The sequence below is a fragment of the Oryzias latipes genome, chromosome 18 (assembly GCF_053564925.1).
Source record: "Oryzias latipes strain Hd-rR chromosome 18, Olatipes_Hd-rR_3.1".
NCBI lineage: Eukaryota > Metazoa > Chordata > Actinopteri > Beloniformes > Adrianichthyidae > Oryzias > Oryzias latipes.
The window spans coordinates 4,165,001-4,179,239 of NC_136254.1; the positions used below are offsets into that span (position 1 = coordinate 4,165,001).

General features: G+C 48.4%; 1 protein-coding gene across 1 annotated transcript in view; it reads right to left on the bottom strand.

The window, feature by feature from the left end:
* Nucleotides 1-5,657: 5,657 nt before the first annotated feature.
* Nucleotides 5,658-14,239, bottom strand: part of LOC101166009 (mitogen-activated protein kinase kinase kinase 11) — a 62,938-nt gene continuing 54,356 nt past the window's right edge. Inside the window, exon 10 of the mRNA XM_011487749.4 lies at nt 5,658-10,515. Coding sequence (XP_011486051.1) covers nt 9,914-10,515 — 602 coding nt within the window. The 3' untranslated portion in view covers nt 5,658-9,913. The remainder of the gene's footprint in view (nt 10,516-14,239) is intronic.

Below are 14,239 nucleotides of genomic sequence, written 5' to 3' on the forward strand. Positions count from 1 at the left end.
CATTCAGAGTTCCTTTCGCAGGAAGTAAGGGCCACATCCAAGTCCTGAAAAAACAAGCCCACACCATAATTCCTCCTCCACCAAATGTCACACTCGGCACCATGCCGTCCCAAATGTACTGTTCTCCTGAAAACCTCCAAACTCAGACTGGTCCATCAGCTTTCCAGACGGAAAAGTGTCTCCACTGCTCTAGAGTCCAGCGGCGGCGTGCTTTCAATCACTGCATCGACGCTTTGCATTGAACTTGGTGATGTGTGGATGGATGCAGCCGCCCGGCCATGGAAACCCATTCCATGAAGCTCTCTGTGTGCTGGACTTGGGCTGATCTGAAGGTCGCATGACGTTTGGAGCTCTGTAGCAACTGACTGCAGGAAGTCGGTGACGTCTTTGTACCAAACTCTTCAACCTCCACTGATTCCTCTCAGTCACTTGGTGGCTGAGCTGCTGTTGTTCCCAAACTCTTCCATGTTGTTCTGATAGAGCTGAAAGTTGACTGTGGAATATTTAGGAGCGAGGAAACTTCACCTCTGGATTTGTTGCACAGGTGGCGTCCTATGACAGTCCACCGCTGGAATTCACTGAGAGATCATCCACAAATGTTTGTGAACACCATGTGCATGCATGAGTAATGATTTTATACATCTGTGGCCAGACCAAGTGATGATGGGTGAGCCAATACCTTTGGTAACAAAGTGGACATTGGAATTTTTCTTTTTTGTCTTTGATTTAAAATGAAAAATGTTCGAAGTTGAATCGTCTGAAATGCAGAAATCTACATTTAGAAAGTATGTGTAAAAAACAGAAATGATGAACACATTTGGCTGAAAAGGACTTGGACCGTTTCCTGAGGTTCATTTAAATGCTAGAATGATCTGAAATGCGAGTCATCTGCTGGTTCCAGAGCACACGTTTGCAGGCGTTTCTTTAAACTAAAAGACAGAAATGACAACGGCCGGTCTGGTGTGAAGGCATTACGCAGTCCCACCACAGCTCTCTCATCCGCTGTGTCCATGGTAACGGGGACCTATGAGACGTGCAGCGGGGGAAAGGGGGGTCAGGCACTGCAGAGACTTCCTGCATTGCATCCTCGCTGACTCTTTGCTCCCTGTGTTTCCCAGCTGAGCAGCAGCATCCATGAGCAGGAGGAGGCTGTGCAGCACCTCATCACCCCCCCCCACACACACACACTGCACCCCTCCACCCATTCAGATAACAGACGCTGTCTTCAGATGATAACCTCCCTCCAGAGAGGTGCGACGCTGCGTTTGGGCTGAAACATCCGTGTGGATCTCCTCCTCCATTCCAGTGCGGATGTGCTGCAGTCTGGATCAGGATAAAACACCTGAAACACATCAGAGCCTCTGAGGCTGAGGCCGTCCGCTCCGGACAGAGGTCCTCCTCAGGAACATCCCATGTTTATTAGTATCATCTGCTCTGACGAGGTGCAGACACGCCGAACAGAAAGGTGCAGCAGCAGAGAACATGTGTTGATGGAGACACGCAGCGCCGTCCTGTCAATAACCTGTCAGCTCTCAACACTTTCGCCTCACTTACACAAACAGTCAGAGACACAAACACACACATTCATGACAAGCGAAGGCACTGTCAGCTGATCAGGTGATGATGTTCATGTCTAAATGAGGGTCCACCTGACCCGCAGAAAGAGGAGAGTCTGGACACTTTTATGCATTTTTTACATTATCCACCCATCTGTCTATCCTTCCATCCATCCATCCATCTGTCCATTCATATATCCATCCATCCATACGTCCACCCATCTGTCCATCCATCCATCCATCTGTCCTTCCATCCATCCATCTGTCCATCCATCCATCCATCTGTCCATCCATCCATCCATTCATCCATCCATCCATCCGTCCATTATTCCATCCGTCCATCCATCCATCTGTCCGTCTATCCATCCGTCCATCCATTCGTCCGTCCATCCGTCCGTCCGTCTGTCCATCCCATCCATCCATCTTTCCATTGATCCATCCATCCATCCATCCATCCGTCCATTATTCCATCCGTCCATCCATCCATCTGTCCGTCTATCCATCCGTCCATCCATTCGTCCGTCCATCCGTCCGTCCGTCTGTCCATCCCATCCATCCATCCATCCATCCATACGTCCGTCCGTCCATCTGTCCGTCTATCCATCCGTCCATCCATTCGTCCGTCCATCCGTCTGTCCGTCCATCCCATCCATCCATCTTTCCATTCATCCATCCATCCAGCCAAGAGTCAAGAGTCGGGGGACCCCGTGTGTACCCAGGGCCAGCAGAGGAACAGGGACGGAGAAAAAGGTACCTTTTCAGTAAATGAATGATGTGATTGCGTGTCTGCACGTGCGTGTCCATGCGTGTATGTGTGTGTGTGCGTATATGTGTTTGTGTAGGTGTGCAAGCGCAGCCCCCAGCTGACGGTGCTGAACCATCACAGCAGGAGAAATTAATAAATGCATTTTGTGACCGATTTTAGAAAAATCTAAGAACAATCTGGGGGAAAACAAAGATTTTGTTCTGTACTGTTTACAAATAAAGTTATTTGGACTACAGCTTTTTTTCCTTAATTTCTGTTTTTGAGTGAAGAGTTTTTGGATGGGAAGTATGTATTTCTTTTCTTTTTGTTAGTAAGTTGTTGCAAGAAAATAGTTCTTCTTTGACTGAAACGGAGCAGAACTGAAAAACAGTCATGGGTGAATTTGATCAGATTTCTGCTTTTTTCGGCGCTGGAAAATGAAGACTTGGCATCCTGACCGGTCTTCTTTAGGGGTCAGGGACTCTGGGAAACGCCAAAGCGGGGCACGGATTCTAAAGGGTGCTGGAGCTCTGGGTTCACTTTGACATGGTGGTATCACATGTTGGAGCGTGTTTTAAAGGCCTTTGGACTGAGGTGTGGTGACTGTGGAAGCCGTTGGAGGACGCGCCGGTCATTGGCGTGTTAGTGAAATCAGCCGGAGGTGAGCTGAGCTTTGGTGGCGTTTAGCCGAGAAGACGTGTCCACTGTCATACGGTCAGCAACCCCACCGTAGGCTGTGAAGTTAATCTCTTGTGCTATCTTAGATGACCCCACCCTTACACTGACGTGTTCTCCCTACCATGACAAAGGTGGATAAAGGTGGAAAGATTTCATGTAATCCATGGACACCAGTGAAGATCACAAATCATTGAAGAAAAAAAGTTCAGAGCACTGTCTAGTGGGTCTAGATGACCCAACTCCCAATGGTAAAGTGCCTTTGATGGCACAAGGGTTAGATAAACGTTTGTTTGATGTTTATTGTTGGTCCTGGATGGTCTGCTCCTGTTTTACACAAATATTCTGCCGTCATGTGTCTCTGTGTGTTTACTGTTGTCTTTCCAGAATCTCCAAACCTCCTTTGGCAGCTCCCTGGATCTTTGTTCCTTTTCCCAGAGCAGAGAAATAAACCCCGGAGAAGATTCTGCTAGAAAATCCCAGTGGATCAGTTCTCTCTGAAAGATTCAGACCTGCCTATCGGGCACTAAAACTATGTTTAATGTTTAAAACCCCTTAAATCTGCCTTCTCACCCTCATCCTGCTGGCTCGGTACTGGAGCAGGAAGCTGCTTCAATACCAAGCAGGAAGCAAAGGCACATAATATAATATAATAATAGTCCTCGTGCGATCTTTACATTCTGTTTGGCCCCAAAACAAGTGCATTTAAATTCTAAAATCTATTCTGTAACAGCCTGTTAGTTATGAATTCAGTCATGTTTTTTGTTACACAACCCAAAAAGACAATCACTGAACATTCTTACAGTTTTTTACAAGACAAACCTGCTGTCATAACAGTTTTCTTTTACATTGTAAAGGTCTATTACTGCTAGTATGGAAAGAGGAAGTCATTACTTCTGATTTAATTATATCAAAATGGAAAAGAAATTGTCAACAACCTTCTTTCAGTTTATTCTTCTGTGTTCCATCACAACAAGACAACAAATTGTTGCCTTAACCTTGTACAAAATTATCAGCTATTTAGCAAATGTGAGAATCAGCTTTGCAGATACTTGTGCAGAACATCTGGACGCCTGTTCTTCGGACTGATCAACCTGCAGCCTCAGGATGATCTGGTTTGTGTTTGTGTAACTGTCTAAACTTTTTCTGGTGTTCAAATGCCCTTATAATTCACGGGTCGAAAATGACCCATTTAACAGTGGTAGTACTCACAGCCCAGATGTAAACATAAACAAAAACAATGTGTCACTTGTTTTTTGATCATGGAGCCCCTTTAGAAAAATTCATAAAATGTCAATTTGAAAAGGATGACAAAGGATTTTTTTTAACAGCTAAACATGATAGTGGGTCACTTTTTACCCGCACGACAACACAGAGGTTAAAAAACGACAGCCTCCTTATTAGGCACATCTGTCCGGCCGCTTATTGATGCAAATTTCTAATCAGCCAATCACACGGCAGCAATTTAGAGGATTTAGGCATGTAGACACGGTCCAGACGATCTGCTGCAGTTCAAACTGAGCATCAGAACAGAGAAGAAAGGTGATTGAAGTGAGTTAAACATGGTTGTTGGTTCCAGACGGGCTGGTCTGAGGATTTCAGAAACTGCTGATCTACAGGGATTTTCACCCACAACCACCTCCAGGGTTTACAGAGAATGGTCTTAAAAAGAGAAAATATCCAGTGAGCACCAGTTCTCTGGGTGGAAATGTCCTGTTGATGCCAAAGGTCAGAGAAGAATGACCAGACTGGTTCCAGCTGATAGAAAGACAACAGGAACTCAAAGAACCACTGGTTCCAACCGAGGTCTGCAGAAGAGCATCTCTGAAAGAACAACACGTCCAACCTGGAAGCAGATGGACTATAGCAGCAAAAGACCACACCGGGTACCACTGTTGTCAGCTAAGAACAGGAAACTGAGGCTACAATTCACATAGACTCACCAAAACTGGACCATAGAAGATGGAAAAACGTTGTCTGGTCTGATGAGTCTCCATTTCTGCTGCCACATTCAGATGGTAGGGTCAGAATTTGGCCTCAACAACATGAAAGCATGGATCCATCCTGTTTTCTATCAACGGTTCAGGCTGGTGGTGGTGGTGTCATGGTGGGGGGATATATTTATGGCACACTTTAGACCCCTTACTAACACCACAGCCTACCTGAGTATTGTTGCTGACCATGTCGATCCCTTTCTGACCACAGTGGACCATCTTCTGATGGCTACTTCCAGCAGGATAAGGCTCCATGTCATGAAGCTGGAATCATCTCAGACTGGTTTCTAGAACATCACAATGAGTTCTCTGGACTCAAACAGGCTCCACAGTCACCAGAACCCAATAGAGAACCTTTGGGATGTGGTGGAACGGGAAATCGGCATCATGGATGTTCAGCCGACAAATCTGCAGCAACTGTGTGATGCTGTCATGTCAACATGGACCAAACTCTCTGAGGAATGTTTTCAGAACCTTGTTGAATCTATGGCATCGAGGATTAAGGCGGTTCTGAAGGTAAAAGGGGGTCCAACCGGGTTCTAGAAAGGGGGGCCTGATAAAGTGACCTGAGTGTGAGAGGTTGAGAATGCTGAAACTGTTCCCAGAAACATCCTTTCAGTTCTTCAACATAAATATGACGTAAAACCGTTGATCTTCATGCTTTAAAATGGAACAAACACAAACAGATGGAGGAGTGTTACGTTTTATTTGGTCTTTTCTTTGTGAGCTTCTTCCTTTTTTTGTTTGTTTGATTTTCCACAGGTTAAAACCCATCATAAAAGTCAAGAGAGAGAAAAACACACACAGACACACAATGTTCACATACTGTATACAGAAATAATACTCTCAATGTACAGTCAAAACTGTTGATTAGGCCCAGCCCCAGTGCGAGATTTCACAGAAACGCAACAATAATGGAATTTCTGGAAGCGGAGCCACAAACTCGCCTTTGGGAGGGGGAGGGGAGCAGCCGCTGGCGGCAAATGACGGCGTCCACGCAGATGGAATAAGAGAAACCAAATCACTTCCAGCAGGAGCATGAACCCCCGCACAGGTTGGGGGGGGGGCACGCTTGGCTCCTTTACATTACAAACACCTTTTTTGAAAGTTCAGTTCAGGTGCCGTTGGGAACATCAGGCGGCGCTTTAGCAACAGAGCTCTGAACTTTTTTTCACTGCAGAGATGAAACTGCAGCACAGATTCGGTCAAAGCGGGGGGGCGTTAAGTGAACGGCGAGGCAACAGGGCGACTTAAATACTCCAGTGAAAGGCTCTCAAGCAAACCCATCCGTCTAGCGTCCGAACGGAGACCTTCTCCTGATCGGCTGAATCCAGTGTTTAAGAAGACTAAAGCTGTGTGTGGGGGGGGGGGGGGGGTCACAGTGCTGTAAAAGTGAGAGCAGGACATCACAACAGAAGGGACTTGTGGGGATTTGTAGCAACCAATCAGCTGCCGGAGAAGAGACCACCTACGGCCAAACGCTCTCCAGCTTTGATCAAATCGGCTCCTCTGGATCTGACGCTCAGCCGAAATAAAAACCTTTTTGCCTTTTCAGTTTGACCCCGACACTTCCAGAGGTGCAGTGATTGCAGGATGGTGGCAGGCGGGGGTCAAACTACCGCGCGGATGCAGTAAAAAAACAACAACAACACCTTTTTAGTCACTTCTTCTGGTTTTGTGAGGCGCCCTCTTCTGGCAGACAAGAGAACTGCAAAGGCTTTGGTGGGAGAGTCCTTACTGGCTTCAATCTGTCCTCACGTCATTCAGTGAACTCCCACACGATGTAGGCCTTTACTGAAACAGCTTTAAAACAGTGAGGCCGCGTGTGGACAGATTAAGAGACGCCTTTTTAATAAAAAAAATATATTTTTAATCCCATGCAGGGGGAGGACGACAAAATCATTTTGCAAACTCCATATTTGAGACTCAAGAGTGGTTTACTCAAGCAATTGATTTGCAGCAAACTCATCGGACACTCCAGACAGAGTCGTACAGACTGAACGGCCTCTGCTCCGGGAAGATCAGCAGGTAATTGGAGTGTCAATAGCCAGACGGAACAATAATCCAAGCAAGGAGGGAGGGAGGGGGCGGCAGTGTGCCGTCTCCAGCAGGGAGGGACGCAAACTTGGGCCTCCGACTTAATAACCTCCCAGAAATCCATGTTTATTTTCTAAACACAGCGCCGGCTCTCCGCTGTGGCCCTGGAATCCAATCGCCTCTCCTATTCATTTAGTTTTCCTTGTGACTGGGTGGACAGAAGAAAACGGACCGACAGCAGATGGTGACCTTGGATGCACGCGCGCCGAAAGAATGGAGAAAAATATTCACGGTTGCAGAGCGAGCAGAGCCGGCCACGGCGTGCGCCAGCCTGGCTTTTGTCCACGGATTCCTGCGGAGTCAGTGGAAGGTCAGATTTAGTCGCTGGTTCTGGTCTGTGCAGGTCTTTGGGCTCCATGCGGGGCAGACCAAGCGTCTGGCCTCAACAGCTAACTGGAAACCAGACGTGTCTCTAGCAGGCTCTTAATGGAGCAGAAGCAATCAGAGCTAAACGGGGTGACAGCTGCGGGAATAAAGCTCCGCCCACCACACGGCGCGGGATTGATTCCTCAGTGGCCCGACAAGGCGAAATTTGCTCCCCTTCACTAACTTTTTGATTGACTTTGGTCGCCTCCGCCGCCTCTTTGTCATTTTCCCGGTGGCTGCTTTGACGCGGCGGTGGAATCAACCACCTTCATCCAGCTCCGTTTGGATCTTCCCTTTTGAGGCAGAAGGCAGCTTTTCTGTGATTTCCTCATTCTAAACCTTCTTTGACTAAATAACAGTGGATTTGGAGGAGAAATGTGAACATGACTCCACACTGAATGAGTTTTGGAATCTGTCAGTAAAACGTCGACTGTGCGTAGTGAGCGGCTGCACTGGATGAAACTGTGCCGGGTTGGTTTGGACGCTGCCAGATCAGAACTCCCATCAGGACCTCTTCATCGGAGAAGCGGCCGTCAGTTCAGGCGGACGGGCGGACAGCTGGCGGCCTTCTCAAACCAGAACGCTCGTCAGAGAAACGCCCCCCGCCTTTGGCAGACTTTCGAGAAAATAAAGTGCCTCGAAGGAGAGACGGTCGACTCCCCGACCACAGGAGGACTGATAGTTTGTGAGGAGCACAGGAGACTTCTGGTTTGGCAAGTATTATTTGAATCTGTCATCTAATAAATGAAAGACGGCAAAGTTTTCAACAGCGCGTTTGAGCAAAGTTTGAATTGGATCCCAGACGGGCGGCGAAAGGCAGGATGAAGAGGATGCTTCAGCGTCTGCTGAAGGTTTCAATCAGCCCACCTTCCCCGATGCGCCGGCGGTGTAACCGCAGGCTCTTTTTTTTCCTGACGACAAGAGCCGGTGGAGTGGAATGACTATCAGCCGGTGGCTCTGGTGTCTCCGTGTTGACATGAGGAGACGGCGCAATAACTCACAGAGCTGCAGGGGGGGGGGAGTGACGGCGGCTCTGTGGTCCTGGGGCTGACGGCTTTCGCCCTCTGTGGGTTTGGGTCGGACTCGGAACTGAATTTCTCCACGACTCAGCGACATGTGCAAATATCCTCTGCCTCCTTCAGGCTGCTTCTAAACAGAAAACCCCAAATTTGGACCTCGGCACACCAGATAGTTGGTGCAGAGCTGTTTCTCATCCCTGAACATGAGCCGTGAGAGCCCTTCAGGACTAATTCATTTACATCTGGACGCTTTGTGACTCCGCCTCATCGTCGCCATCGGCCTCCGCTGTTCACCGACGGGATTACTGGGGTCATCGTGGCGCTTTAATTAAGATTCAAGCAAATCCACGGCTGACTGGATGAGACGGAGCTCTGGGAAAGGCCAAGACGATCTCTGATCAGCTGCAAAAACAGCATCCATTACCCAGAGTGCTTTGCCAATTCAACTGTTCTACAAAGCTGAGAACCTAAGCAGAGATGAGGGAGCTCCTTCACGCCCTCATACCTCCAAAACCTGGGACTTCCCGGAACAGAAAGTGGAATATTTTAAAAAACGATGACCAGAAAAAGCGTAGTTTAGAGTTTGCCTGTTCAAATCTTGGCCTGGCCCTCCGTGGAGGTAAAACAGCGCTGGTTTGTGAGCGTCCTTTGTCTCAGCTCTCACACGATCACAGTGGCTTTCTTTGGCGCGTGAGCGGGGAGCAGAGGGCTCCCCGGCCCGTTTCCTGCGCTGCGTCGCCGTCTGTCCGACCCCTGGCATTTCCCCGGGAATGTGACTGGAATGTTATCTGCTGGCGGATGGAATGCCTGGGTCACGGTTTAAGTCCTGAGTTTCACCAGCCGCCTGGAATAACCTCTCCCTTCTCCCACAATGCAACAGAAAAAAGAAAAAAAAAAACTTTATGACAAGGGGTCTAGACAATCGTGCACGCTCACACGCACAGCCAGAAGACGCAGCCGCGCTAAACTGATCTGCAGAACCCAGAGCCGCCTGTGGGGGCGCCGTAACCAGGAAGCTTGAGGAGACAGATATTGAAAACACTTCACAAAATGAGACACTGGCTTTTCTGTCATCAGTCTGCAGAGGCAGAGGCGGGGGAAGCTGTGCAAGCCGCCTCATCCACCTCTGCATTGTCACGATGCTTCAGAGGCGTGTGTGTGTGGGGGGGGGGGGGGGGGGTGAAAGCAGCTGATGGGTGGCGGCTAATGGAACAGGAGGAGGGGGCTTGTGTGATCCGACGCTGCTCCTTCAAAGAGGAGGAAACGGGCACCAGCTATCAGTTCATGGGCAGCTGTCCCACAATCCCCCTGGCTTTCCAGTGCCAACCAGGCTGGTGCCCCCCCAAGGGCAGCCCCCCCAGCGGGCTGCCTCTGTGTGTTTAAACTCAGGCTGCTCCTCACAGTCAATAAAAAGCTGCAGTTCCCAATATCCCTGATGAGTGATCTGGGGGGGGGCAGTTTTCAGAACCTGTCATCTGGGAGCTGAGTGGGCGACTTGAAGGGCTTCAGCCCCAGAGTCCTGCGGGGGTGAGCCCTCTCTTTGGTCGTATCCAGAGGCCTGCCGCAGGCCGTCCAGCTGAGGTCGATGAGGGCGGAGTCTGCCGGGTTGATGGGGGCCACGCGAAACGACGGCAGCGTGGGGGAGCCGTTGGCAGAGCAGGGGGCGGAGCGGGAGGTGGGGAAGGGAGTGGAGAAAGGGTCAAAGGGGGTCACCACTTCTGAGCTGCTTGCGGGGTCTGCTTTGAGCGCAAAGGGGTCGCAGTCCGGGGACGGGAAGGGGTCACAGTTGGTGAAGGGGTTTGTGGGTGACGGCTGATATCCCATCAGGGTGCTGTCCAAGCGGACGGGACTTTGAGCGCCCGCCGCGTGCCCGCCGCCTGCCGAGATGAAGCTCCAGGGGTCGATGCGAGGCCGGATGGGAGACGGCCGAGGCCGGGGTATGACGCTGACCTCCAAGCGGCGGGTTTTGGGACTCCACAGGGCGGGGCTGGGGTGGAGATAGTAGGGCACCAGAGACTTCTCCTCCGAGTCCTGTGCGTCTTGGCACAAGGGCAAGTCCAGTTCTGCAAAGAGAAGATTAGGAATTAGGAACTCATTGTTCTTATGAACGTAAAGAAGGATTTCCGCCTTTGCTGATTTTGTAGGTTTGCCCATTTAAAAAGAAATGGACAGTCTGTCATCTGAATGGTCGGTTTAATTGAAAAAGTGAGACAGAAAATCACAAATAGAACAAAAAAATCCACTTTAAAGAATAAGTATTTGACCCCCTAGTGACCATTAAGAGTTCTGGTTCACACAGACCAGTAAGACTCCGCCAATCAACCTTTCAACTGAACTGAAGACACCTTTTGAACTGATCACCTGTAGAAAAGACACCGGTCCACAGAATCGTCCATCAGTCAGACTCCAAACTGTCCAACATGGGAAAGACTAAAGAGCTTTCAATGGGTTTAAGGGAGAAGATTGTAGACCTGTACAAGACCAGAATGGACTACAAAACCATCAACAAGAAGCTGGACGTTACCATGACAACTGTTGGTTTAACATGACTTATCAATCCACTTGTAGGTCTGGGGCTCCAAACCATAACTGACCTGGTGGGGGTTCTCATAATCATGAGACATCAGCCTAAACCACCGTGGCAGGAGCTGGTTGATGATCTCCAAGTAGCTGGAACCACAGTCACCAAGAAAACCATTGGTGATACTCAAAGCCCCCCCCAGTACAGGCCTGCCTGAGGTTTGCCAATGAACACCTTCATGATTTAGAGAGTGACTGGGAGAAGGTGCTGAGGTCAGATGAGACCAACATGGAGCTCTTTGGCATCAACCTCAACGTGTTTGGAGGAGGAGAAATGCTGCCTATATGACCCCGAGACCCCACTGTTAAGCATGGAGGTGGAAGCACTATGCTCTGGACTGGGCGGAGCCAAGTACTGTCAATTCCTCAAGCTTAAAATGAGTCCTGGATGGGTCTTCCAACAGGATAACGACCCCGAACATTCAGCCAAGACAAGAAGATGCAGATCACGGTCATCTAGCCAGTCTCTGGACCTCAATCCTATAGAAAACCTATGGAGAGAGCTGAAGCTCAGAGTTGCTAAGCAACAGACACCAAATCTGAATAATTTAGAAGTGATTTGTAAAGAAGAGTGGACCAGAATTCCTCCTGATATGTGCAGAAACCTGATCAGTAACTACAAGAACCGTCTGACCTTTGTGCTTTAAAACACTGGTTTGGCCACAAAAGAGGGGGTCAAATACTTGTGAATGAAATGTAAAAACATTTATATAAGTCGATTATAAGTCGACTTCGTGATCCTCTAACTGTCAAAAAAAAAGGTCGAAAACGTCTTTCCTCCACTGTGTGTCTGTGGTACAGAGACTGCTCTCTAAGTGTGCTCAATAAATCTATCAAAACATGAAGAAGAGAAGCAGGAGGGGGGCACAAAAAGCAAAGAGCGTTGCTGCAATTAGTCTAAATGAAGCTAAAGACGGAGCTGACAGAGCTGCAACAAAGTAAGAATGAACACTGACAGGAACATTCAACGCAAACTAAATCCCCCTGAGCAAACGTTTGCCGTTTCCAAATGTGATGCGTCTGCCAAATGGCATTGTTTCCATCCACAGCCACTCTCCCAGCTGACGAGAACGAGCAATCACACCAACAAACGGCGAAGACATCCAGAAGAACCCCTGGCATTCACTGCCGGCATCTGTCTGCGCGTCTCAGCGCCGTATCCAGGCGCTCGGCTGAAAGACCCGCTCTTTGTCTGCGGTTCTTCGTGGTGACTGATGTGACGCCTGAACAGAGAACCGCAGGAAGCTGTGGACAAACCAGGGCCGTGCCGAGCAATCACACCAGATAAGAGGAAATGTTGCTGCCATTGACTGTCCTCCCCCCCCCGGCGTTCCAAACAGGAAGTACCCGCCGGCTCCAAGAAGCCAAATTCATTCTATTGGTCAGAATTGGTCAGACTTCTTTTTTAAGTCTTAGTTAGGCATTCACGTTAAATCACAAATTTACTGTTATTGCGATATCAAGTTGGGCAATACGCTTGTTGCAAAAGCCGGCGGAAATTGTGATAAACGCTTAGCTTAAATGTGCTAAAAACAATCTGATGGCAGCTTGAAGTATTTAACGACTGAAATAAATCCCTTTAAGCATTCGACCAATCGGAGGGAGGAGCCTTTCCTTTGTGGACGAGGGCCATTTGGAGTATCATTTATGTGTTGTTGACTCTTATTTAAATTAAAGTGTTGGAGTCAAATGGAAATGATGTTTTTGGCTATTTGTTCATGTATCGCAAGTAAAAACGTGGTTGCCGTAGAGACGATGATGGAGACCGATTTCAATCAACCACTGCTAACTGATGGCGTCTGGCTCCAACATGGCGATGTCTGTAAGAAAATGGCAAATAAATTAACTGTCTGAATTCCCACCTTAGTCCCTAACAACTAAAAAACTATATAGGGCAGGACTGTCCAGTGCCCTGGATTTGAAAAGCAACCTGATGCTCACTACTTTTGTTTTGTTTTGTAACCGTGAATGTGACATCACTGATTTCACAAAGTGAAAATCTAATTATATGACCGTTTCATGACGACTATTTAGGAATCTACTGTGTTTCTGATGATGGAAATCTTGATGGCTTACTAAGAAAATACATTCAAACGCAATGCATTGTGGTCTATATTCACCAATCTAGTTGCAGACACCTCTTGGAAATGTCTAGGGCACTTAATTGTGGAATTATAGATTTGACAGCCCTAGAAAAAGGCAAACGCACTATTTAGTGCCCTATTATTCAGTGAGTAGTGAAGGGATTCGGACACGGCCTCTGTTTTATGGAGCTGGAAGTACGGCGCTCGCTTATTCTTTGCAGGGTTTTGCTTTTCTTTCTCTTTTCCCCTCCACTGCAGAACCCTGCCACCAACCTGTAACCACCAGAAGCAAACGCGTCTTTCCCAAGGACACTTGGACACATGGACGGGAAGGGCGAGAACTGATCAGAGGTCAGATCACGACCGCCTCACCCGAATAAAGTACCGAAAATAGATTTCACGCTTTCTTTCTTTGAAGTGACGATGGTTTAAACGAGATGATGCCCTTGGAGGAGGACCGGTCCAGCTTTTACCGTCTACATGAGAACGTTCTCTGTAGAATTATTAGCGTGTTGTTCTTTGAGTTCAAGAGGCGTCCAGCTCAGGCGATTTTCACACATTTCCGTTTCCGTCCAAGCCGTACTTTCTGCTCTTCGCACGTCTGCAGAACACACAGAACTAGCATTCAGTCTGGGTTGGTTCGCCCCTTCCAGACAGAGGCTTTTTTCCTACAGGGGGGGGGGGCTGAATGCAAACTGAACAGCTGAGATCTGTCAGATGATTTAACATTTGTAAATCTGCAGTCTGTCTGTCTGGCCTCTTCAGGCAGCTTGGAGGGGGGGCTTCCACATGAACAGAAACTGAAATAAAATGCTTTTCTTCGTCGTGCGACCCCTTCCAGGGGTTGACATAGCCCAGAAATTTGCACTGGCCCACAGGGCCAGTAGTTTTTGAAAGTTACTGGCCCGACACCGCGCACAGCGAGACCCGCCGCTCCGCAGGTGCTTGCAACTTTAGGGGGGTACGGGGGCATGCCCCCCCGGAAGATTTTAATATGGTGCAATTTGGTGCATTCTGGTGACATCTAGCACTTATTTATACACTTTTCAATGACTAAAAATAGATCATATCAAACTTAAATCTGCTCTAGTCTGTTTCAGATGTTTTGAAGAGAGCACTGCAG